The sequence below is a fragment of the Erpetoichthys calabaricus genome, chromosome 1, assembly GCF_900747795.2.
Source record: "Erpetoichthys calabaricus chromosome 1, fErpCal1.3, whole genome shotgun sequence".
Classification (NCBI taxonomy): domain Eukaryota; kingdom Metazoa; phylum Chordata; class Cladistia; order Polypteriformes; family Polypteridae; genus Erpetoichthys; species Erpetoichthys calabaricus.
This window is the reverse complement of record NC_041394.2, coordinates 260,537,273-260,564,999: the sequence shown is the minus strand read 5'-3', so window position 1 is coordinate 260,564,999 and position 27,727 is coordinate 260,537,273. Positions and strand designations below refer to the sequence as shown.

At 38.5% G+C, this 27,727-nt stretch overlaps 2 protein-coding genes across 2 annotated transcripts in view; both read right to left on the bottom strand.

The window, feature by feature from the left end:
* The window catches only part of cav2 (caveolin 2), a 516,729-nt gene that overhangs the window by 185,259 nt on the left and 303,743 nt on the right, over positions 1-27,727 (bottom strand). The gene's annotated exons all lie outside the window — the stretch shown is intronic.
* Positions 7,366-27,727, bottom strand: part of met (MET proto-oncogene, receptor tyrosine kinase) — a 206,386-nt gene continuing 186,024 nt past the window's right edge. The window contains exons 20-21 of the mRNA XM_028814530.2: positions 13,811-13,947; positions 7,366-8,635 (exon numbers count right to left, since the gene is read on the bottom strand). Coding sequence (XP_028670363.2) covers positions 8,446-8,635; positions 13,811-13,947 — 327 coding nt within the window. The 3' untranslated portion in view covers positions 7,366-8,445. The remainder of the gene's footprint in view (positions 8,636-13,810; positions 13,948-27,727) is intronic.

The window sequence follows — 27,727 nt, the reverse complement described above, 5'->3', positions numbered from 1 at the left end:
ACCATAGGTTAGCATTGTCATCTGATGCTTTCTCCCTTTGTCTCTCTGCAGACCAGCCCAAGAACCCTTCCAGTAAGGTCACTTTCAGGCTACAAATACTGCCTTGCCTCCTGATGACATCACTTCTGCTTTCCAGAACCCTCCTCTTGATGACCTCACTTCTGGTTACAGTCCATGATAACCCACCTCTTTCTGTCCATTTCATATAAATAGAACAGCCATCACAATGTTAGTCATTTCAGTCGTGGACTCCTGTTTGTAAAGACATGTTTATTTTTTTGTATATATCTTAGTATGTGGGGTAGCCTTCCCCAAACATTTTTCTGCCTCCAGTCTACTTTATAATATTCCTTAATGGCAGCTTTTCTGTGCCGTCTTTCTTTCTGGGAGATGTAATAAAGTAGACAGACAGCTCTGAGAAAGCTGGACAAAGTTAGAATGGCGTTGGAGAATAGTGCACAGAAAGCAGCAACCTCTTTTGAAGACTTAATGCAAAGTAACACTTCTGTCAAGGTAGACATATGAAGAGCAACAGACTACCCAGAACTAAAGCTGAAGAAACATGAAGTTCAAGTGCAGCTGAGTGAGGAGTGAATACCGTTCACCAAAACTAGCTAAAAGGCTGTAGGTGAATATGTACTATTCAGGACCAAAATTATTATTAATCAATTGTCAAATAATGTACACAACTTAAAATATTACAGCCTTATGCAACAAGTGCTAAATGTTTTGCTTGTAATGAGCATAAAAAGTTGTGTTATGTGAACGATCAACTGCTGTTAACAGTTTTTGTCAAGATGTTCTGCCATATAAGGAAGATTAGAGTTTTAGATTTTTGATCCTCTGCTCTGTATTTTGATGATTCTTTGAATATCTGTATTGGGAAGTTGTTTGCTTTGGATTGCCTTTGGTGTTAGACATAACTTCTTTTTTGCCTCTTTTGAAGAGTAAATTTTTATATATAAAAACTCTGTGTTTGCCCTATTACTTAGCTGGGGTTCGATAGTGATTTTCCTCTCCAGGGGGCATTTTGGGAAATACTTTTAGGTCTGCATGAATTGGGACTAATTCACAACAGATAACTATTAACACAGAAGTTTAAAAATCATCAGAACATATAGATCTTTTCTCTCTGCTGATGGTCCTGTAAATATGTCTGCTTCCCGTGTCTTTCGTCTTTAATGCTGGCAGGACTGGAAGTACAGGAGTCAGAGGCAAGGTCTCCGGCCATCTTCCAGGATGGGTTCTTTCTGGGTGAAGGCAATAAGGAAGAGAGATAAATGACTATATCACTCCCAAATCTTACCGCCAGTGTACACCTAATCATAGCATTTAATGTGAAGTATGTAAATTTTATTAACAAAACCTGTCATGTTTAGGTAATAAATTAGATGTATTTTTTAGCAGACAGAAATAATTTATTTTTACTGAAGTCTTAGCATGGGTGTCCTGCGTGTGTCATGACTGTGTGAAGAAATCATGTGGTATTAAAATCTTTTGACTTTTCAAATCATGTAACAAGCTTTGAAAGTAATGCTGAAATAAACAACCAATTAGAGTGCACCTTTTTTATTTTTCTCTTTCTCATAAATAAACAAGAATGGCAAAGTTAATCATTCTTGGACAAAACTAAGAACTGTATGCTGCTATGCAACTCTTAAATCAGGTCAACTGCATTAGCATTCGTTCTCAGAAAAGTTTTGTCACTCGTCCAAATGTCATGTGACAAGTCATGTGGATGAATGACAAAACATTTCTCAGAACCAAACAAATGTCCTGTTGACCTGAAGAAGAGAATCTCTGCAGTAAAAACTGTATAATTTGAGCGATTATTATAGCATTTAAACAAAAACAAGAATACAATGGGAAAATAAAAATGACATCTGAAGAAATAGAAAAAATGATTTAATATTTCATTTTTATTGCATGAGGATTATCTTTAATTGGAAACAAAGACACATTTACTGTAGTGAGTTAACTATTATTTCTGCTCATCTTTGCCTGCATTGATTTGTCAAACAGCAAAAAAACTGTGTGCAGGCACCATCACGCTGTCAAATGAGAATTATTGGAATAAACCCTCTGTGGTCAACCTATTAGGGAAGAAGACTACATCATTCTCCCTCTTGCATGGCCCTGCTCGTATTTGTCTGTCTTTCTCTGTCTGTATCTCTGTTTCCATTGCTTAAATGAAATGAAATGAATCTGGTAAGAGAACTTGGCCAATTCAACCTGGGATACGAAGGACCAACTGAAAGTTGCAAATCAATCTCTTCTGTACATCTATGGAATATTGAAGAAAATGGCAGTACAGACTCCTCATAGACCATGGGGTGAGAGATGTGCAACAAAGAGGAAGGCTGCAAGGCTCAATCGGTGTCTTGCAGTTTGCCATCATTTGTAGATCATTTATTAGTTAGGCTCCTATTTTTATGATATGAAAAGAATCAAGCATTACAAGCGCAACTGTCACCTATGAATGAGCCACAGAAATGCACGTTCTTGTGGGTTCCTTGTTGCGGGCAGAGCATTCGTAAAGGTGAATAACTTACTTTAAGAAAACGGAATCTGCAGTGAAGAGTGAGATCTGGTATTGATTTCTGTAGAAGCTCTGATTGTGTGAAACGTCACTGATTTTGAGGTTTGATTGACATTTTTGCTGGGGTGGTTGGCAAGGAGGACTCACTTGGATGCAAGATGTGCTGCTTACACTCAGCTCATTTCTCCTGCTGGCGGCCTTTGCAGTAACGCTGTAATTTTAAATATGTGGCACATCAGCTTTTGAAGTGCAGTGCAGGTGTTATGAACTTGCCGACTGTGTTTTTGGCACCCATTGCTTTATGGGAGTATCCAATCCCCCAAACCTCTCGATTGTTTATTGTACGTCATTTTCTTGTAATGTTTAATGCTTCATGGGATTGTCAATCAAGTGTGGGGACACATTTACAAGATTATTCAAATTTATACAGGTAAATTACTCAATTTATATTTGAATTTTGACATTAAAAGTGTATTTTTTTTAGTTTCACTTGTTCACCCGCAATACTGTATGTAGTTCAATTTATGGTTCATAAATTAAAAATGTATTTATTTATTATTTATTCTTCAAATGTGATATTACATTTGTGTGAGGTGCAAACATACAACACGTAAATCAATCATTTTCTAGGGGTGCAGAGCATAGAGAAGGTGGGAACCACAGTCATGGACAGTAAAGTGAACACCATACCCTGGACCTGTGAAGCTGTGCTGCTAACCAGTTTGACAAAATGTCCAAACGAATGCACGCTTCATGATTACTTGCTTATTTTCTTTTAATATTCATTGTGAAAAATGTGTATTTTCCTAAAATCCATTGCTAGATGAAAACCTGCCGAGAACTCTTCAGCCATCCTGCGCAGAGCTCTTTGAAGGGTGTAATTTTACCAACTGGGTCACAGGTCAGGGCTGGAAAAGGGAGCTTGAATTGCTTATCTTGATTTCTGAACTGTTCTCTGATTACACTTAAAGTGATCTGATTCCTCTGATACTATTTCTTATACTCACAGAGCCAGAAAGTAATCCTAAAATTCGTTGGCTGCATTTTTTCTTTTTTTTTGCAGAAATGGTTGATTTGATTTTTGGTGTTTGAGCAGCCCAAGCTGAGCACTGCCTTTGAAAGTCTTTCAGTGGTATTGTTTACTTTTAACATGACTTCCTTTCAATTGAAATAATTTCCTTTTTTTTTGCTATATACCATGCATTTTGTTGATGTTTCCCCATTCCCACAATGTCTGGAAAGAGAACATTGAGTCAACTTATCATTTAATGTTTCCTAAGCTGCTTTAATGAGTTAATTTGCGCATATTCAGCATTTGTAATACACATTTTGATTACTTACTACGCTTACTTCTGTACATATTGCTGCATTGTTTTGCAGACTGCCTTTTACTTCCTTTCGAGCTAATCCGTTGTTTGCTTCCCTTCATTATGCTCTGCTGTACCCTGCCAAGCTGATCTTATGAGTGGCGGTCAGAAATAGCCTATAGTTGCCATCCAGCCACAGTTGGTATAGAATAGAAACGCAGAATCCTGTCAAAGATGTTTAAGATTGAATAATCGCCATATAAAGGCCACATCATTTATTTACATAAGAAATTTGACATACGAGAGGATACCACTCAGTCCATCAAGCCCGTTTGTTTAGCTAACAGCTATGCTGTCCCAGTATCTCACCCAGATACTTCTTAAAAGTTGTCAAAGTACAACTACTTCTTGAAATGCATTGATAAGCGCTACAGTATGGCTGACTCGATGCAGGTAGAGGAATCCTGAAAAGATTGAAGGCCTCTTCATTCATTTAAAATTTACCCCTCAGCCACAATAACCTCATTATAGTCCTGTCAAGAATTTCACACCCTGTTAATGAACTGATTTTTAAACGTTTACCTTCTTTCGTTTTAAAGAATACACAACCTCATAAAAATGTTTCAACAATACGATGTGGACTAGCAACTGCAATGTTAAGACTATAATCTGCAGGGTTGCCAGTTTCTGTGCCAACTTTTGAATGATTAAATGATTCAAATGAAGAACTCTAGACGTAGAGAATATACAAGTAATTGTACTAAAGGCATGCTGTTTAAATCATATATACACTTGAAAAGCACAGTGAAGCCAAGAGACATCAAGTCTTCAGGCCAGCTTAATGCATAGGCACTACCTATAGGGGCTGTCATGTCTTGTACCCTCAACCATAAAGTTGTTGTGGTAATGCCACCTAATCTCCAAGCAATCCTGGAAAAAAGTCACAAGGAGAAAATTAATTTTAGATGTCCATACCAGATGCATTTCAGTCTATATGTTGCTTCAGGCTATTTAGAAAAGAGAATTTGTACTTGAACATTCAGCAGGTAGCCCATGGTGATGATGACGGCCTAGAAACAGTCACATTTTATGTAGGCCCCAGAAATCAACTGTCTAGCCCAATATAATAGCAATATTTGATGCAGCCTAAATATAATAATCATCTTTAAACACCGATCCATGAATTGTGCTTACTGTGTCTACACTAGTGTATGATCAATGCATAAAGTCAGAGAGGCTTTCATAAGAGGAGGAAATCTTGAGAGGATGTTTTAGTGAAGTAAGCCATCACACAGTCAGTAGAGGGTAGGGAGTCACAGAGGATGAGCTTTGCCAAGTTTTAAGGTATGCCGACCTGGGAGAATTTAACTTTATATGTTGGCGCTGAATGGAATCAGCCTTTAGCAATGCATTCAAAGCCCAAAGGAATAGTCACTTTGTCATGTTAATCATTTATTTATTTAATTTTTTCTTTGCTGCATTTGTGTCTTCTATGCTACTCTGGTTGGAGGATGACAAAGATGATTATTATTATTGTCATAGTTGTTCTTTTGTGAAAAATACAGTAGTGAGAAGAAGTCAAGCAAAATTACATCTTTTATTGGCTAACTAAAATGATTATAATATGCAAGCTTTGGAGTCGACTCAGGCCTCTTCTTCAGACATATCTGTTTAGTTAGCCAATAAAAGGTGGCATTTTGCTTGACTTCTAACTACATTCATAATGACTAACATGGTAAAACACACTGGTACTACTGAAAAAATATAGTCACACATGTAAGTCAGAGGGTTATTTCCGGGGGTGAGCATTACCACCCCAGAACACCAGTGGGCGCCATCACTTACTCTAACAGGTCTGAGTTTTTAATACTTTGATTAATAACAACCCTACTGCAGTCCTTTGCCACTGCATCTTATCAATAACAATTTTTATTTATAATGAAACAGACTTTTTAAATCTTCATTTTTTATACTGAAAGCTATGCTTGATCAAAATGTTATAAAAATTTCACTGTAATGTATAGAATTGGAAGAAATAAAACAAAAGAAATGAAAAGTAAATAAAACAAATGTGACTGAGTGATTACTTAAATCAGAAAATTGAAATTCTTATTAAGAGAAATCTTTTTAGGGAACACTTTATAACAACTTTCATTAATAGATCTTTACAAGCCTTTATCATGGATGAACAGTTTCAGTTTTAGATACGATTTCTGCAAAATGATCTACAACTAATGAATAAATAATTTGCAAAGAGGTAAAGTGCAATAGTCAGCATACATGACAAGGCATTCATAAACATTGAAGAGCAACAAACTTGTATCCACCTTAATAAAAGGATAAATGTCTGTGTGTCTGTCCAGAAGCTATGTCTCAGTCATTCCAACAGATGGCGCATCACAAACATTTGTAGTAATTAAATGCACTGCATTTGTCATTCCAACAGATGGTGCAACACAACTGGTGTTGCAAATTCCATACCAAATGGCATATAACAGAGACATACACATTGCATTTTTCATTCCAACAGATGGTGTATCACAAACATTTGTAGTGATGCATTTCATTACTACAAGTCTGCTGTTTGATAAATGTTTGTATTTTGTAAATATCATTTGGATTTTCTGTTTTTTCAACATTTGTGCTCTGTTTTGTGGATTCTGATTTTTGGATTTTGAATCGACTTTGTTTTCTTCTGGGTGTCCTTCTTGATATTTTTGTACAACATTGTATATTTACAGTATATTTTCCTTGATGTTAAATCTTTACTATTTTATAAAGCCATAGGTTTTATGGTTTTCATCCATCCATCCATCCATTTTCCAACCCGCTGAATCCAAACACAGGGTCACGGGGGTCTGCTGGAGCCAATCCCAGCCAACACAGGGCACAAGGCAGGGAACCAATCCCGGGCAGGGTGCCAACCCACCGCAGGACACACACAAACACACCCACACACCAAGCACACACGAGGGCCAATTTAGAATCACCAGTCCACCTCACCTGCATGTCTTTGGACTGTGGGAGGAAACTGGAGAACATGCAAACTCCACGCAGGGAGGACCCAGGAAGCGAACCCAGGTCTCCTAACTGCGAGGCTGCAGCGCTACCACTGCCGCACTGTGCTGCCCTTTATGGTTTTCCCTGTCTTTATTTATACATTTCTGGTACTGAAGGCTATAAGGATTGTTTTGTTGCTAGACTTTGCCCTTTTTGTGTGTGTGTACAACACAGCTAACTTGAAGTTTGTGGGAAAAATCCATTCTGAGCACTAAGCCTCGGCAGGCTGGGCCTAAATTTTGGGAGGTTAGGCGTCACTTTGGTATTTGGTAGCAGGATAATCACAAGAGCTGTAATGACTGACCGTAATATCGCCAGTTAGTAGTAAACAGCATGGCTGTGACCATATAGAGGCAGCCACAAAATGGCAGAGAGCTTCTAAAAAAGAGAAAAAAAAGCAGCATATCATAAAATAACAATAAACACTTTATCAAGCAGGGTAATTGAGTGACAAAAATCTTCACTGTTATGAGTTGTCTTTATTAAAGCAATAATGTTTTAAAGAATCATCAGTAGCAAACAATATCTGAATGGGTACCATTAATCGTATAGGAAACATCTGCCTACAGTACTACACACAATGAAAGACATTTATTGTTTCTCTACAGTATATGTAATTTTTCGTACATCTTAACAATGCAACACATGATCATTGTGTTTAAAAACTTCACATACATTTACATGAATCAAGAAATATGAACTATTTAACATACTTTTTCTAGTGCTTTTTCTTTGTACCATGTCAGCTTAGGCAAACTCACGTTATGTTTCCTTGGGGCTGACATACGTAGGGTGACGTTCTCTCTGTTTTCCATAAAATAAAACTTTTCCATAGAAAAATATACTTCAAAAATCAACACTAAAAATGAAAACACAACTTAAAATACATATTAGTGCAACAGCAGACACAAAATTAAAACTTCTATTCACAGTAACATTTGCTGTTTTATGTTTTAAAGTGACATGTAACTAATATTTTACACAAGGTAATGAAGTTTGATAAGGAGATGAAAGAAGCATAACACACACTCACACACTTGTAAGGTATCTTCCAGGAAAGCCTCGGATTTGGCACACAAAAATCATCCAGTGTTTCATTGTCCCTGTCCTGTTAGTCAAACAGTCATTTGAGATTGTACAAATATACAAAAAAAATCAGTCTGCTAATACATGCAGCACATAAAACTACCTACATTTTACACCAACAGAGATGAACACAGAGAGAAGAAGACGGACATTACACATTGTCAAGTTGAAGGAGTCTCCTAGCGTCAAGTGCCTCAAAAGGTCCAGAGCTTTTCACGGAGCTTCAATTTTAGGAACAACATTTGAAATCCTGTTTTTCAGGGCAGTGACTTTCATATGTCTACCATAAATGGCTCCCAAAGTCATCACTGGAAATTCACAAACTGCCTTAGATTGGTGTGCTGCCTTGTTTTAGCTTAAAAGGACAAAGCAGTAGCATTTGTTTTTGGCAAGGCCAATCTACTTGAGTCCCACATTCAGGAGTTCCAAGTTTAAGTCAATGTCTCTTACGCTTTAGTCACAATAGGATGAGATGAGTGGTGGATATGGAGCGAGTCTGTCAATATTAACATAGGTGGTATTAAGAAGAATGTAGTGCTCCCCAATAAAACTGGAGAAGATGGAAGAGATTCTAGAAACAAGCTCAGAAAATGATGGACGCTGCTCTGGTCGGGGGTGCCAACATTCAATCATCACAGAATATCTGCATAAAAACAAAAGAAGAGTTCATCATTTTATTGTCTTGGTAATGGAAGCAGATAATAACACGCGTGGATCACACTGAGCAATGAGGCTGCCTTCTCAGAACTCCTGGAGACTGAGTTTGATTTCATGCCTGGGTACTGCCTGTGTGGAGTATTCACGTTCTCCCTGTGTCTGCATGGGCCTTTGTCCTTGAACTCCAATTTACTCCCCACATTTCATAGTCATAGTGATGAGTGATGAATGTGGCATGACCATGTGTGAGTATCTGAGCCCCCTTCATAACTGATTCCTGCCTTTTTCCCCAAGGCTGTTAGGATGAGATCAGCTTGCTATGACAAAAGCTATGGACAGGTAGCACACACTGTAGGAACTTTATATGGCAAGGTGGAAGTTAAGTGAAAAAATAGGCATACTGCATTTTTAAGATGGACTTCCATCCATCCATCCATCCATCCATCCATCCATCCATTATCCATACTGCTATATCCTAACTACAGGGTCACAGGGGTCTGCTGGAGCCAATCCCAGCCAACACAGGGTGCAAGGCAGGAAACAAACCCCGGGCAGGGCGCCAGCCCACCACAGGACACACACAAACACACCCACACACCAAGCACACACTAGGGACAACTTAGAATCACCAATACACCTAACCTGCATGACTTTGGACTGTGGGAGGAAACCGGAGTACCCAGAGGAAACCCACGCAGACACGGGGAGAACATGCAAACTAGACTTCCCATACTGTAATTAAACACAGCATTAAGCAAATTTATAGTAAACATGACAATAAGAATATATAAACAATAACATAAACCTCTAATGAGTCAGATGTAAGCCTTTAAAATCATGTTTGAATTCAAATTTGTTTTTTGAGCATAAGTTTCAAGGAAGACAGAAGTAAGAATTTCACTGTATTCTGGACATACATGGCTTCAGAAAACATTCTGACACTTTCACCTTCTTCACAACTTTACTGTGTTATATATTTCATTTTAAATGGATAAATGTGCAGTCAATAGCCCATAATGACAAAGTGAAAACATGTTTTCAGAAAGTTGTGCATTTTTTTTAAATCCAACACTTAAATCTCCCATTCATATAAAAATTCAGACACTTATTGGAGAACTTTGTAGAAGCCTGAGTGACAGCAATTACAGTCTTCTTTGAATAAATGCCTAAAAGCTTGGTACACCTAGATTTGAGCAATTTCTCCAGTCAGATCCTCTCAAGCTCCATTAGATTGGACGGGAGGCACCAGTAAACAGCCATCTTCAAGTCTCTCCACAGAAGTTAAGTCTGGACTTTGGCTGGACAGTCAAACACTTGCCCCGAAGTCCACTCCAGCATTGCCTTGGCTGTGCACCTCAGGCCATTGTCATACTAAATGGTGAAGCATCAACACAGTCTGAGGTCACGTGCACTCTGGAGTAGATCTTCTTGAAGGACCTCTCTGTATTTGGCTGCACTCATTCTTCTATCAATTCTGACCCCATAGCATTATGCTGCCACCACCATATTTTTTTATTCTCCTAAGACCAGAGATCGTTTTTCTTACGCTCTCAGAGTTCTTTAAATGAAGTCTGACAAACTCCAAGTGTGCTGTCATATACCTTTTACACAAGAGTGGCTTTCAACTAGCCACTCTACCCTGAATGTCTGATTGATAGAGAGCTGCTGAGATGGGTGGCCTTCCGGCAGGTTCTCCCGTCTCAGCAGTTGACTTCTGAAGTCCTGTTAGAGTGACCACTGGGTTCTTTGTCACCTCCCTGACCAAGACCCTTCTTGGACAGCTACTCAGGAGGTTCCAAACGTTTCCCATTTCACAAATATGGAGTTCACTGTACTCTTCGGAACACTTAAAGCATTAGAAATGGATTTATACCCTTGTTCTGATCTATGTCTCACCACAATTTGACCGTGGAGGTCTACCAAGAGTTTCTTGGACTTCATAGCTTGATTTTTGTACCGACATGCGCTGTGAATTGTGAGACATTATATACACAGACATGTGCATATCTAAACTATGTCCAATCAATTCATTTTGCCACAGGTGGGCTCCATTCAAGTCTCAAGAATAATTAAAGCAAACAGGACGCACCTGAGCACAATTGGGAGTGCCACAGCAAAGGGGCTGAATACTTATTTGAATAAAAGATGTGAATTTTTGATTTTTTAATAAATTAGGGGGCTTTGCCCCCTGCTCGCTTCTCTGACCAACCCCCTGCACTACGCGCCAGCCACTTTATTTCTCTGCCGCTCGCGTATGTGGATTTCACTTTCACCAAACAACAAATCTTTTAATTCTCATGGATAGGCCTCTTCATTGTGAAGAAACACTACTTTTCCCTGATGGCAACATGAATTAGATGATCTACAAGTCTCCGACTTAAAGTTTAAAGCCGAACAATAACTAGGTACTTCTGTCATATCACCTTTGTCCATATATTTCATCTCTTTTCGCTGTTCCATTATTTTACAGAGTAATATTTTCCGTTTTTGTTAGTGCTAATGTGATCTTTACTATCAGTTTTTTCAGACTTTGGAATTTTAGTACTTTCATAATCTCTAACCTGCTCTGCATGTGTATTGTGGCAACATTTTTGAACCTCTTTACAATGTTCTACTTTGTCTGCTACTCTTTGTCTTTTATTTCCGACCCCGCTTGGAGCTGAGAGTGCAGGAACTGCGTCTGACAATAGCATTCACACGAGTGGGAAGTGAATGGATCGTGGGCATGGTTGTAAATGTTTGAGAGGATTGCAGGACTTGTCAAAATCTCTTGGCAAAAAGTCTTGTCTCTTGGGACCTGAAATTATCTCTAGCTGGAGTTTGAAATTATTTCCGAGAAAGTCTCGTCTCAGGATTTCCTTTTATAATATAAAGATTTGTAAATCTTACTGAAAATATGCTTTCACTGTTGTCATTTGGCAGATTAATGGCCAAAATGGCAAATGTATCTTTTTAAAATTAAACCTACAACAAAATAAAGTGTCGCAGAAAGTGATGGGGTCTGAATCCTTTCTGAATTTACTGTATGCCAATATTTACCTATGAACCTATTTGGTAAAGACAATGTATCAATTTTTGGCTCCATATGGAGCACTTCTCAGAGATATCCATTACAAGTTTCCTCATAAAGCAATCAAGAACACACTTCATGTGAGTTTTATTGTAATTTCATAAGCGGCGGGTGGCATGATTGCCCACTGCTCAGCAATGACTCAGGTACTCGAGATAAATTCCCCGTCTAGTGTGGAGTTTGTACATTCTGAGATTTGTTCTCACACCACAAAGATGTGCTGCTCAGAGTAACTGGCTCAGTATGAATTAAGGGGGAGCTATTTTATCAATGATCCTATGAATTGTACTATTGTTTCTTCTGTAAAGAGTCCATGTGATGGTGAGGTATGTAAAGAATGCTGCAAAAAAATAAAACCAGAATGAATAAGAGTGTTTGTGTGCAAGTGTGTCTGCAAAGAAAGAACATGCTGCTGGCATTGGTTTTAGCTCACCAATGCTCGGATGTAAAGATGAAGATAGATGAAGGATTGGATTAATATTTTTTTATTGCCATATATAAACAATTGCCACCAGTTTATGACCTGTCCGGCTGTTCCTGCACACTCCTGTTCACAGTCAGTTACTTTCTGAAATCTGTGTTGAGAAGAGCTCCAGTACTGTACTAAAGATTTTTATCTTGCCTAGTTTATCTATGCTTTTAATTTAGGAAATGGACTGGTGGAAGTGTGGGGATTGGGTATGAATGTGCAGAAGCAGGGAAAATAAAAATTGCTAGAAAACGATGGCATACCTTGCTGTTAAGGCATTGCACCATTTAGTAAGCAGACATTCTTATAAAAATATGTGTTGTGTACTTTGAAACAACATGTGCTATAGATGCTCTAAAAAGTGTGTTAATAAGAGAATTTTTGCATTGTAACATAACACTACAACAGCAAATTAAGTGGAAGAATTAAAAAATTAGGTGAGCATACATTTTTCAAAGGGCACCTTTATCAAAATATGGTAAAATATGTCTGAAAAGAATTCAAAGTGATCCACAGTAGTGGCTTATTAAAGACACAAATGACTGTTAACAAAGGAAGATAAACAAGCCTGCTGCTATGGTGGGATTAACAATAAAATCACTGCCTCCCACTGACAGCTCAACTTAATGTGCCCATCTCAGCTTTCATTGTATAGAGCTTAACAAACCTCCCTGTAGTGAAAATGTTCTTCTAGTCCTACACATAATGTACTCTGGAATCCATTTAGATCTTGGGTAGCTCTGGAGTTCCGTCAAGATCAAGGAACAGCTCTAAGAGAGTCACTGGTAAACTCCTAGTCTCAATGAGATATATTTAAATGGGGAAGGCTTATGGTTACACAGGGCCAATTCAGTCTATGTTTGGGTTCATTGTAGCTTTATGACAGTTCCTCCATGGTGTTTCCGTAATCTGCTCCCATGCTTCATTCAATAACTCCAAGCATTCAATAAACTTTGAAATTACTTAATCCAATTCAGGATCAATGAGAGTTGGAGTCTATTTGTGCTGCACCAGGTACAAGAACAAACAGTGGACAGGGCACCATCTCAGGACGCTCTCTCATGTGTCCATATTCACTCAAACTGGGTTCATTTGGAGATATCAGTTAAACTAATGCATTCTTTAGAAATTGGATGGACGTCTTACTTAGAACAAATTACCGGCATGTCTACTCAGAACAGTTGACAGTAATAACTTCAAATCATTACACTGTATAATATTGGTGCAGTTCCCTAGATGCTAATTAGTCTGTTTATTATATGTAGTGTTCTTGAGAGCAAACACAAGTCAAAGATGCTGACAGCACAGCACACTAAAATCCAAACTTTTACATTTAGAACACTGTTTGAACAGTGCTGCATACCATATTGTGTCAGGGTGGGACCTGAGCCGGAGGCCATGCAATATCAGTTCTAGCTGTCCAAGGCTGTAAATATTAAGCAGACAAATGAGAGTGTGTGTTTTCATTTGCACAGTGAGGTTACGTTACTGACTTAGCTGGGGACTTCCTTCTTTGCTACTTAGGCACATGGCCTGTGGGTAAGTCAACACTCCCTCCACACACACGCACACACACACACCCACACAGACTCCAGTTATGTGGTTCTTTGTCATGTACTTACAGTGAATCGGGGCAGAACTCTGGTTGTAGAAGTCTCCTGCCTTGCATCAGAAATACAGTTATGTCAAAAGAATTGACATCAGAATAAGGTGGGGCTCCTCTTGTCATCAGTTCCCACAGCAGCACACCAAAGGACCACTAAGTAGGAGGAACAAAGAAGTAAAAAATATGGGATTGTATGTTGTTTATATTTATATAATGTATGTCTTTTTACATTATATACACACAGACTTCAGCAAAATGGATTTACATCTATTTTTCATGTCTCAGTTTCAGAACAATGGTTAAAAACAATGGCTTTGGGACTTTTATCAAATTCACATTTAACAACAATGTAATGACTATAAATGGTGCCGCAAAATTATAACAAGCTTATGAACCCCTACTTTTGGTAACAAAAAACAAAATTCATTAACAAGATTGTTGAACTGTGTCCCTCCATTTAAATATAGCACTTGGAGCAGATAACTGGTGATGCTTCTTGCTGGACTAAATATTTTTATGGACATTGAGAAGAGTTCAATCTGATGTGATTAGAAAAGGTGAGTGGACATCTTAACAAGGCTATGGACAGTATTAAAAACTGAGTCCTTAATTTATTCTTAATTTTGCAACTAAAGTTACTTTAATAATAAATTAAAATTAACTGAGAGGGATGAGTAACAAAGATTTAAATTTCCAATACATTTGAACCTGAGCTCGACGTTGAATGGCAGTTGCTTATATTTAAGGTTATTATGCTCCTATATATAGTTGATTAGTCAGATCTTTGGACCACTTTGGGTTGTTCTTCCTCTCTTTCAGTTGTATTTTCTTCTGCCTCTGTTAGAAGTTGTTAATCTTAAAGTGTATACATGATTGATAGGCCATGCATCCCCTTAAAGTTTATCAACCTTTGGACAGGGCTTCCCTTTTATTTTTAAGACAGACCTTGTGTATATTTTTCAAATGCTTCCTGTGTATGAGGCTTTTAACAGAGACTTGTGAAGCTGTAGATATTAACCACATGGTCTTGACATCTTAGTCATCCTGCTCTGGTGGTCCATGATACCTGAAGTACTGCAACTGGAAAACATACTGAAGCAATGGAACCTAATTTAATCTTCACAGCTGTTGAGATAACATATCTCTTCTTCAGCCTCATAGAACATAGTTGGCACTCATAATTATTAAAGAGGAATCATTAATTTGATCGATGAATAGTTGAGCAAATCAACTCTTTCTCCAATGCAGAGGTGCCATTCACACTGAATGCAATTTGGCTCCTCTTCCTTCATAGGTTTCTCTTTGTCTCACTGTTTACTCACATTATTCACACATTTTCTCCTAGTGCTGCTTTCCCTTCCTATATAATCATGTGATGCTTACAGACCGGCCAGTCACAGTACATTTAACTGAGGATATGAACATTTCAAGTTTGACAAGTGACAAACGGTGACCGAGTCCATCAAGTTTGATTGATTAGCTAACAGCTAAGTGTTCCCGATTTCAGATCTACACACACTTTTAAAAAGGTGAAAAGGTTTCCGCTTCAGCTACATGACTCAGTAGTTTGTTTCACATTCCTACAGCCCTTTGCATGAACAAGTACTTCCTAGATTCTTTCTTTATTGCACTTGCTTTTAACCTTCACCCTGGCAAGCCAAATACGGACATTGGGAAAAGGACAAGAAAGGAAAGTAGAAATCTTTGTTTAAAGGGACAGGCTTTCCAACAAAGTGACACTCAGTTAGGGTATGTTATCCTTTTTTACTTTAACAAGAATTTTTAGCTGGTCATGGTTGTATGCTGGGATAGGCTCTGAAAACTGAAAATGGATAGATGGATTAACGTATTTCTAAAAACAAGCACTGTAAAAATTGATGCTATGATGTTTGGTTATTTGTCGTTACTTAAAATGCAAGACCGATATACTCACAAGGAAAAGCAAAAAACAGGAAAAGCTGACTCATTTTTAAATAATTCACAGCTATAGTAAACATGACCTTAAATTGTCATAGTATACCGGCTAGGGGCAGACTTCATTGTTCTGCAAGTTAATATCCTCTCTAAGCCAATGGCACAGTCATCCCACATTCTGCCGCTTGATTATCAGAGTGCCCGACAGCAAAAGCCATTATGGTGGGCTTCACACTCACCTAATCTGATGAATAACCCCAATTTGGCTTCTTTATGTATGACATTTGCTTAACTGCATGCTCTGTTATTCTTGAATAGATTTGTTCTTTCTTTTCTATTTCAATTTGCTTATATGTTTTGTATTTCAATACATTTTCTGATTCTTTTTGCAACCGTAATCTAAATACATTTATTTGTTTGACACTTGTACCCAATGTGACTTACAAATTACAATTACTTCAGCTGTTTCTATACTATACCACTTAATTATTGGTCTGAAGATAAATAAAAAATAAAAAGGAAATTTTCAAATTATGATGGAACCGCAGCGGACAGATGGAGATGCAATGCCACACATTCGTACTGGTTTATGAATAGTTCCAACATGCACAGTGCTCTCCAGTTCGTCTAGTTGCTGCAAAGGTAAAATTAACATGGACACACTGTTATGGGATTTCAACATTGTTGAAAAAATTAGTGAGAATTGTTTGGGAAAAGAGAGTGAAACCTGTTGAACTCTGGTTTTTCTCCCATATCCCTAAAAGACTTGCAGGTTAGGTAAGATTAGATGGTGATTCCAATTTGTATCTGTGTGACTGTGTCCTGTGATGGACTGGTGCCATATCCAGGGGTGTTTCCCATTTTGCACTAAATGCCAATAAGGTTCTGAGCCCCAGCAAAAAGGTTTTGTAATATTATTGTTATGATATGATATTTTCACTAGAGGAACAAGATTACAGTTTGATGTTCAACACTCATCCTTCTGCCATGTTTTTGCAAAAAGATTAGACATCAAAAGTCAAATTTCATCTATCCAGTTTCCAACCCGGTATGCTGGAGCCAATCCCAGCCAACACAGGGCACAAGGCAGGAACCAATCCTGGGCAGGGTGCCAACCCACCACAGGACACACCCACACACCAAATGCACACACTAGGGTCAATATAGAATCGCCAATCCACCTAAACTGCATGTCTTTGGACTGTGGGAGGAAACCCACGCAGACACGGGGAGAACATGCAAACTCTATGCAGGGAGGACCCGGGAAGAAAACCCAGGTCTCCTTACTGCGAGGCAGCAGCGTTACCATTGTGCCATCGTGCTGCCCTTTCAAATTTCATTGTTAGTAATTGTACCTACCTACCCCAAGAACATCACTCATGGTGTTACCACAGGAAAATCGCATAAAGTTTTTCATTGAGGAATGTTCATATTCACAGTAATTCGAAGAGTATCTGAATTTAGTACACAGGATATGAGGGTAATTTTGAAAACCATGCCAACACACATCTGAGACTGAAAAGTCTTTAGTGGGCATGTTGAAGAAAGAATGGCCAATGAAAAGTGACAATTATAAGCTAGAAGGGAGTTGTTCTTCAGTGGGTTATATAACAATAAAACCCAAATCCTGTCCTCTATAGATATGTTTATTTATTTATATATTAATCTCAAGACCTTCAAATGAATTTCTTCTACTGTTTTTCAAATGCACAAAATGGGTCAAAATTTCCATGGTCACTCTGGGTTTATTTATTAGTACTTAAGCATCAGATGTCTAGCATTACCCTGACTGCCAACCTACGTATTACTGCAGCTCAGTTCTGCCCTTTATTTCTGCCATCAGGACATCTGTCATGTAGCTTTGTTTTAATGTCTGTTCCCTCATCAATATAAAATGTTTATAGGGTCACAAGTGTCACATGTACAGAGTACAGTGAAATTTTTACTTGCATTTGCTAATCAACATGCAAAACACACTGATGCTCTTTGGCACCAAGCCATGTGGAATTAGTTGAGCAACACTCCTAGGAACATAAACACAACATGTAAGATGCTGAAGTGGTCATTAAATGCTGTAGTGTTATGCTTTAAGTACAACACTTTTGTGTTGGCTGGAAAACTGGTTAGCCTCTTAATTCTGTGATATTACAATCTACCATTCATTTATTGGCCTTTATGTACATGAACTGACATAATGATAAAAGTATTTTCATTCTCTCTCCAAGTCAGTGACTTTCTGTTTGTCATTCAATCACAAGCTCCGGCTTGACCCTGCTACCAAATTGTGGACTTATACAAAGTCACCAGTGATTTCTGTTCAATACAAGGAAGCATGTGAAGAAGTACAATGACATTTACTACAGTAATCCCTCCTCCATCGCGGGGGTTGCGTTCCAGAGCCACCCGCGAAATAAGAAAATCCGCGAAGTAGAAACCATATGTTTATATGGTTATTTTTATATTGTCATGCTTGGGTCACAGATTTGCGCAGAAACACAGGAGGTTGTAGAGAGACAGGAACGTTATTCAAACACTGCAAACAAACATTTGTCTCTTTTTCAAAAGTTTAAACTGTGCTCCATGACAAGACAGAGATGACAGTTCCGTCTCACAATTAAAAGAATGCAAACATATCTTCCTCTTCAAAGGAGTGCAGAGTCTGTCAGAGAGATAGAGGAAAGCAAACAAGCAAACAAATCAATAGGGCTGTTTGGCTTTTAAGTATGCGAAGCACCGTGGCACAAAGCTGTTGAAGGCGGCAGCTCACACCCCCTCCGTCAGGAGCAGGGAGAGAGAGAGAGAGAGACAAACAAAAATCAATACGTGCCCTTCGAGCTTTTAAGTATGCGAAGCACCGTGCAGCATGTCATTTCAGGAAGCAGCTGCACAAAAGATAGCAACGTGAAGATAATCTTTCAGCATTTTTAGACGAGCGTCCGTATCGTCTAGGTGTGCGAACAGCCCCCCTGCTCAATCCCCCTACGTCAGGATCACAAAAAGTCAGCGCAAGAGAAAGAGAAAAGTAAGCTGGGTAGCTTCTCAGCCATCTGCCAATAGCGTCCCTTGTATGAAATCAACTGGGCAAACCAACTGAGGAAGCATGTACCAGAAATTAAAAGACCCATTGTCCGCAGAAACCCGCGAAGCAGCGAAAAAGCCACGATATATATTTAAATATGCTTACATATAAAATCCGCGATGGAGTGAAGCCGTGAAAGGCGAAGCGCGATATAGCGAGGGATTACTGTATTTCTTTTATCAGCAGTGGATGTTTTTTGTATTATTTTAATTACTCAGCAATTAATAAAGGTTCATTATATATTGTATGTGTGCATTTTATGATAATTTCCACAACAAAGAATACTGGGGCACCCTATGTCTTGATGAGTCAGTGATGTACTTGTGATCAGTGCAGTAGGAAAACATAAAAAACCTTGAATGCTTTAAACACTATAGACTTAGAAAGGACTTCGAGTCTGAAATATGTAAACTATATGACATCAATGTAGATGAATGGCAGCCCACAACAGTTCATGTTCTAGGTGCTGCTACTTGTTAGATGTTTAGGGGCTTAATAACCAAGTAGTTTATTATTTAATTGTATAGTAGATGATGTCTTCAGTTTATAATTCACATATATATGGTTGGAAGCGTGCGTTGATAGTGTGTTGCTGCACCCAAGTGCAGCGGGTGACACGTCAGCACCACAGTGGAACAGTGTGAGGTTTTTTATAGTGGCTTGACTGCCAATCCTGCATATAAACATTCCTATAATTATACTTAAATATATGCTGTGATGTACGGCCATGGTCCATGTCTGACCGGGATGCATATATAGTGGAAGGACTGTGGGAGAGAGCATATTCAGGGCATTACCTCCCCTGGAACACTAGATGGCAGCTCCCCTGGGTTGCAGTGGTACCTCCCACAGGGCTCCTTGGGAGTTGGAGTTTGAAGCAGCCCTGTTGGGTTCCATGGGTGTGTTGCAGGAATTTCTGAACCCTTTGGTGCAGCACTTCTGTCACACCTGGAAGTGCTGCCGGAAGAAAATGACTGGACGCCTGGAGCACTTCCGGGTGCCCTATAAAAGCAGCCAGCTGCCACTACTCCGTGGCCAGAGTCAGGAGGTGGAGGACGAAGCTTGCCAGGAGGAGTGGAGGCGGATTGAAAGAGAGAGAGAGAGAAAAAGAAAGAAATGCGCTTCTGTGTTTTGTGCTTGTGGTCTAACTGTGCTGTACAGGTGAGATATGGAGGAAGGCGTTTCCCATGAGGAAAAAGAAAAATAAAGAAAAGTGTGTGCTGAACTTGTGTCCTGTGTCTATCTGTGTGGGCAGCAGCAGCAGCGTCCTCTGCAGGCCACAGTGCTTAATTATTACATATAACTAAAATGAATGTTTTATATTTTTTATGCAAATATGTCTCTATAGGCTACTGAGGAAACTATTTAGCCATTACTGACAAGCACTGTCAGGATTCTGGTATTACTATTAGTAGTATTGTCTTGTCTACAGTGAAATTCTTATTTGCAACATGTTGCCACTTTCTAGCACCAAGATAAACAAGAACAATTAAAATATTATAAAAAGATTAAAACTCTTGTATGCACTGTACTTGAAAGAAAAAGTATGTCCGCCTTTTTATGTACCAGCAGAGAAAGAGTTGAGCTCCTTTCCTTTAATTAGGAAATTGTTGATCCTTTGATGTAAACAGTTTAATTGATCGCTTTTTAAATAGACTGTGTCATCTAGAGAGACGGCTGCACAGCAAAACATGGATTATGCCAATCTAAAATGATGAAGTATTTGCTTACCAATCCCGGGGTTTCATATATTTTTTTTTCAATATCTTATTTGAAAGTAATTTGACTTCTAATCTGAACAATACTTTACAGAAACATTCACTTGATATCGGTGTAAAATATACAAAGATGGTGCTTATTTCAGTGCTGTCAATACAATAAGGTGATGTAATCTATCATTATAATTCAATGAAATGAGAAAATGCAAATCCAATTTTCCGGAGAAGAAAAAGTCAAAACACCACTAAACTGATTACAATTTGTATAATGTGCACCAATGGTATCGATGATTAGCGAATTTTCAGAGAGTAGTTTAAAAAGGTATAGTTTGCATAAAGTCTAGTCTGGAATTAAGAACATTAGAAGCTAATTACAGGAGGATAAACAGGGCTTCCAGTGGCTGTGAGGAAAAAATACACCTTTGACACCTGAGAAAAATTACAACAATAAGTAAGAGAATTTAAAAGCAGGCCACAGCTCTCTTAGATGACTGCTCAAAAAGTGACTAACAACTTCAGAGAAACATCAAGGACTTCAGGACATCTCTTTCCACAATAAATGTCAGGTAGACGACATTGTACTATCTGCACTACAACAGGTTTTTGGGGTCTTTGTCTTTTAAATCTCACAACTTTAAACTTGAAGGCTGCCGTTTTTCTAAATTAACATTTTGTCTTTGCACTAAATGCACACAAATTTGATTAAAAATAGCTTGAAATGCCAAGCTGTTCGTGGCAGTGATGCTGACGGCCAGTAATTCCTAAGGATGAGATAAAATGTTTGAAGACTTCATTATGATAAAGGACTGAAGCATTTTTACTTGACTTAAGAAATGTCAGTGAATATTATATTCTGAATATAGCATACATTTAATTATACACACGTACAATACAGCATATGTTAAGACAAACACACCCAAACCCCATAATCATAAAACAATCTTAATTCAATTCTGGCATGTAATATTATTATTAAATATATTTAAGTATATCTTTTTAGAACAATATTTAGGGTGAGTTCTCATTGTAGTAAATGACTGAAGCTGTATTGTTTGTCATATATTGTTATGTTCTTTGTAATTTAACATCTACTGACATTTTTATGAAAAACAAATTGAGTTTCTGGTTTTTATTAGAGAATACAGTATGCAAAATACATGTTAAATTAATTTTCCTCTTTCCAGAAGAACCAAACATCAAACGTGTAAATTTCCCTATTCAAATCTAATCCTAGCAGGGTTAAGACCACCAACCAAATTACCTTCATCACTAAACTCTGCTCTCACATGGCTCTGAGAATCTCATACTCACAGGGTGTTTTGCTAAGCTTACAGGTGGGTCAACTGTAAGACAACATTCTTGATATTTATCTCCTAATATAGAACTGACTGGATTCAAGTGGGTACCCATTAGACAGTGATACTTGTCAGCCGAACTGATACTGAAACTAACAAACTCTAGACTGGCGGAGCTACCTTTGGGCAAATAGCACAGCAATGGCCTTCCTTGGTAGCCAGTGACCTAGGATTTCAGATTTCTTTAGGATGTGGAGAAACTTTCAAGTATATGTTGATGGGAGTAAAACTAACCAGTTTATTATTATTTTTTAAATGGGCACCCTGTAATATCTGATGTTGGCCATTCACAAATTAATTACATACAATTTTATTAAAGTTTACTTAACTGTGACACTTTAACAGCAATCTACACTGCAGACTAAGCCTCTTGCTGTTCCACTTGCTTATTAACTTCAAGCCCTCTGCATGCTAGTGAGGGAGATAAGAAATAGCCACTCTCGGCACTAAAGAAATCAAAAACTATTTAGCAACCAAATGTGACAAAGTTTATCATTCACTGTTTCTTAAATCTGATGTGTTCTTACAACTGAGACACACAAATTGAAAAAATACTGGGGTTTGAAAATGACTGACTGACTACAATTAAAAATGTAGCAAGCAAGGTAAAATTAAGACAAAGTTAATATGGACACTTGGAAAAATCCCTCATTTGACTCTGATCTCTTAGAAAATACACATTTGTAGTTCCACAGTCTATTTGGGAAAGACATATGTACATTGTGACCACTTTGGGGCATCTTAGTTTCCCTAACCCCAGAAGCAACTTCACAGAGAACAGTCATGGGTTCAAATAGACTGTTATGTTAAATTAAAGCATCTTTCAAGTATCTCTTTCTTTACAATATACTGTACATTTCCTCTCCTTTCCTCTCCATTACTGTCCTTTCCTTTGTCTTTCTCCTCCTCTCCTGACTCCAACTCACCAGGCTGAGGCAGAAGGCTACTTTTCAATCTGGCCCTAAGGGCACTTCCAGTTTGTCAGCCCTACAAACAGGAATTACTTCTTTTTAAATGAATCCTTCTGGTGTCAGGGAAGCCACCTCCCAGCAGCCTCTTCTAATTGTACCTGTAGACCCTAACAGGGCTGCACTCCAGAATTACAACTCCCATGGAGTCCCAGTGGGTGACTAAATGGTAACAATGCAAGAGGGATGCTGCCACCCAGCCTAGTTGGGGAACTCATGGCCTCAGGAGGTAGTCTACTACTGCCCTTCAATCATACTCACTTCCTAACTGGGAAAAGGAAACTCTAACCACTCCAGCCAGGACACCCCTCTGTCCACATGATCCATTCATTATGAAGGCCTCTAACTCAGGTAACAGACTCTCCATCCTGGCCAGGGTACCAGCCCTTCCCTGCAATCCATTACAACATATATACACACCCCAAACACCGCAGCCCCCCAGACACACATATTACATATTTTTCATGCATATTACATATTTTACATGCCTATTTCAAAGAAATCGGTATGTCTAAGCCTATAAAATACTGTACATTATACAGATATATATTTATATAAAAACATAAGCTTATGCACTATACCGTTGAAAACTGTGTTTTAAACATTCTTTCCAGTGTATAAATAATTTTTACCTGTTTTAACTTTTGCAGATGCACTTTTGCAGAAGCCCTTCATGAGCTCCCTATTTTCATAAATACTTTACACACATACACACATGCATAAACTGTATTACTATACAGTGTTCCTGTTCCCTTTAAACCAAGTCTGTAAAGTTCAGTGTCCTTCTTTCAAATTATGAAATTTTACCTATACCAGCATTTAACATCTGCCTCAAATCAAGACTAGGACTTTTCCACCTTAATTCACAAATTCACCATTGAGTAAATTGAAAATGCCTGACAGAAACAGACACTAATAATGGAAGATGAATCTCTGAGGGCTGAGGTGGGAGGCTGTCATTGGTGTAAATGTGTTTGAAACCAGTCGGCCAAATAAAACTTCAAAGCCCCTCTGTTTTCCCTTTGATTTACAAATCTATTCTGTTCTTGTGTTACATGAAACAAATAGACATAGAATGTCACATCTAAAAACGCTGAATCTTCAACCTAAACTCATTATGTGTTCATTAACAGAAAGCCTCTATTTCAATGATTTATATGTGTACACTGTTTTTTTCATGCTTTGTCAAAAGACCACTTTTGTTGTAGAAGTTCTTATATGTGTACGTCTTATGAACACTACTAGGTAGGGAAAAAACAGAGTCAAAGACAAACAGAACAACACACAAGAATACATGTCAGGATGACGTCAAACTGACCCAAATGCACCTGCAATCACCCCAGTGGTAAAAAGAAAGACCTTTCTTTGTGTCATATATCTGGTTCCAAGTTCACCTTCTACAGTAATCAGAGAACTTAGCTCAGGTGGTCCTCTTTCAGTTACACTGGACTGCAGTCTGACGCAGAGGAGACTGGTAATGGTCAGAATAAATTTGTTTTGTTAAATGAGGATAGGTCTAGTAAGGAATTAGAAATCAAGGTTGAGTTCTGGTAATTTTGCAACTGTAGCTGTGCTTTTTTTGTCTTTTATTTACTATCCTTGGAGAACTGTCCCTTCAGCGTCAACTAAAGGTTTGTTGAGGCAGGGTCACCAAAAGCCACTAGAGAAATTTTTGTTCTGCTCTCACTAAACACGTGTAGGCGTGCTGGTGATACTGAAGCTGTGATGTGGTTTAAACCACAGGCTAACTGTAAGTCAAATTATAAGGTGAAGAAGACACAACAGGGCCTAGAGATGAGGTGAGATGAGATGGGAGTGCTTCTGATTGCTTGGTACACTATTAGACATGCAGGGGCACAAGCCATGTTTTAGAGGATTAAAAAAGGCTGTTTGATTTTGTCTTATTGTTTTCTATCTGCATTATTCTCTCCTTTGAGGTGTTTGGTGTAATAAAGGAACCATTTGTGTTTATCTTCTGACATTTTCTGTGCGTCTTATCCTACATTCATGTGCTCTAGGACTATTTGGAGTTCTGAGGTGTGACATTTCACCTTCCCACTTCAGTATGTTCACATGGGTTTCTGGTCGGACTATTTGAATAAATATGAGCTCCCTGTTTATTTGTTACTTAACTACTGCAAAAAAAGCAGTTAAAGATCAACTGTGTAATAAAGAACAAAATAGACTTTTACTTTGCTCCAAGTGCAATTTTACCCAAACTATTTTGTTTAATTTGAAACAACTGAGTAAAGTGAAAGGTAAGTGTTACATCAAAACTTGGACAATTCAGTCAACTTTGCCTAGTCCAAATCGTCTGAATTGTAAGTCTGAGTTCATTGAGTGCTCACATAGTATTTTTGACTTGACAATATGGGTTGACTATTTGTCCAAGACTACGTAAACACTGCATTAGTGTGGAGAGCTACAAAATGGCCTCCTTATTTCACTGAACTTTTAGTATTAGTAGTATTTCAGATCGCTATGGCTACTAAAAATGGTAGTACAATAATGTCTACCTGTAGTTACTGCTCAGATCTTTTAACAGTAAAAGCATTTCCTATGCAAAGCATTTTGACAGGATAGTACTCTTTGTTGCAGGCAGAGTGGTTAGCACTGATCCCTTCTATTCAATTCTTGCCTCAGTCATGATCATCTGCAGTTTCCATGTTCTCTCAGCATCTGCCAGGTTTATTTGCTAGGTACTCAGGCTCTATTCTAAAGACTTTTAAGGTAAGTAGAGTCTGGAAACCATCCTATGTGGGCATTTGTGTGAATGTACGCTGTGATAGACTATCACCAGTCCATGGCTGAGTCCTGCATTGCTCTTCATTTTCCCACCCTACTCTCTGGAACTCCAGTGAAAATCTCTCTATAGGCATGGACTGAGTGCAATACTTACATAGCCTATAAATATATCAAAAAGACATTTGCTTAATAATAAAGTATTACACGGACTAGAAAAATAATGTTAAACTTAACAGGCTTGTGACATGATGCATACCAAAACAACAATTACTTCTTTACTTTTTTAATTAAGCAGATTTAATATATAAACCTACAGCTAAATTCATAATGTTAACACAATAGAAGTGGTCGTGATGAGTGAGTGGCTACTGCAAAACTGTTAATGGATTTTATGTTATGCCTCCCCCTTCCCTTTATTATTGAACAGACAAAACTGCTGTAAATTATTCTTCTTGATGGGGTAATAAAATGAATGCTACTTAAGTGGGTCACTGAGCAGGGATGGCCTGCAGTGGCGGTGGACTCTGTTTTGTATACAAATGTTAATCATTTGTGGAGACCTTTCCATGACCCTTGGGATGTTAAAGCACAATTAGAATTCTGATCAATACTTTCAACTTTTTTTCCCCTCCAATATTAAAATCACCCAGCAGTATTGCTTTAAGATGTTGACTGATATGCAGTATAAGTTAAGGTAGTAGAGGGAAAAAAAAAAGAAAAGTATTCTGCTATTTCCTCTACCTCCCTGCTGAAGGAACTGCTCTCATAGCTGTAAGGCTTTAGGGTCTCTAGCCACCTCCACTGACACGTATCCACCCACCCATCCATTTCCAAACCCATTCAGAGCACTTACTGATATCTACAATGAAACAGGCTGCTTTGATTAATTTGTTCTCAAGCACATAGTCCTATACATCAGTGTTTTAACACTCAACTCCCAACTTTGGGTTAGCATTATGAATGTCAGCCTAGGACCATGGGCATTCATTTTATAAAATCATTATCACCAATTAAGCTTAAATGGCTTCAGGGAGAGAGCTCTCAAGAAGTCACAGAACCAGCTTCAGGTACTCATTCCTCATAGTTGGTCATGTACCTAGTAGGCCTGGTCTTGATTGCATAGAAATTTCCAGGGAAAGCATTACTTGAACAGACAGCAATCTTAGCGGAGTATTTAAAAAAATAGCTTATGAAAATGTTTAGATAATTAAGTGGGTAATGCATTTTTCTACACTTGGTGGTACAACTGACATGACTCTGTAAATTTATTTTCTGAACCTTTTTTTTTATTATGGTGGTAATGCTACTGCCTATCCTAGCATCACTGGGCATAAGGCAGTGGCCAGCCTTGGAAGAGACTCCACTCTTCCATTACAAGAATTGCCCAAATGCAGTTTGGATATTTTTAGATCTAGAATTTAACAATGATAATATATGGCCTAGGGCGGCATGGTGGTGCAGTGGGTAGCACTGCTGCCTCGCAGTTGGGAGACCTGGGGACCTGGATTTGCTTCCCGGGTCCTCCCTGCGTGGAGTTTGCATGTTCTCCCCGTGTCTGTGTGGGTTTCCTCCGGGCACTCTGGTTTCCTCCCACAGTCCAAAGACATGCAGGTTAGGTGGATTGGCGATTCTAAATTGGCCCTAGTGTGTGCTTGGTGTGTGGGTGTGTTTGTGTGTGTCCTGCGGTGGGTTGGCACCCTGCCCAGGATTGGCTCCTGCCTTGTGCCCTGTGTTGGCTGGGATTGGCTCCAGCAGACCCCCGTGACCCTGTGTTCGGATTCAGTGGCTTGGAAAATGGATGGATGGAATATATGGCCTAACACTGCTGCTATATATATAACTGCAAAAAAAAAAAACTGTAGTGCCCCATTGCACGCATTGATTCATTTAACCAGATGTCAGGATAGCATACATCACATGTCAGCTTAAGGAGGACAGCTACAAGATGTGAAACAACATCTTCAAATCAATTTTTAAAAAAAACAGACTTAGTTCATTGCAGTGGCAAAGACACTTACTTTAAAAATCAGATCTATTTTACACACAAAGAAACTTTCAACAGCTTTTTGAATTTGCCTAAAGTTGATTTACTACTATGTGCACGACATAGTTTCTTCCTATAACAACTGTACAATTTGCTAGCAATGACTGATA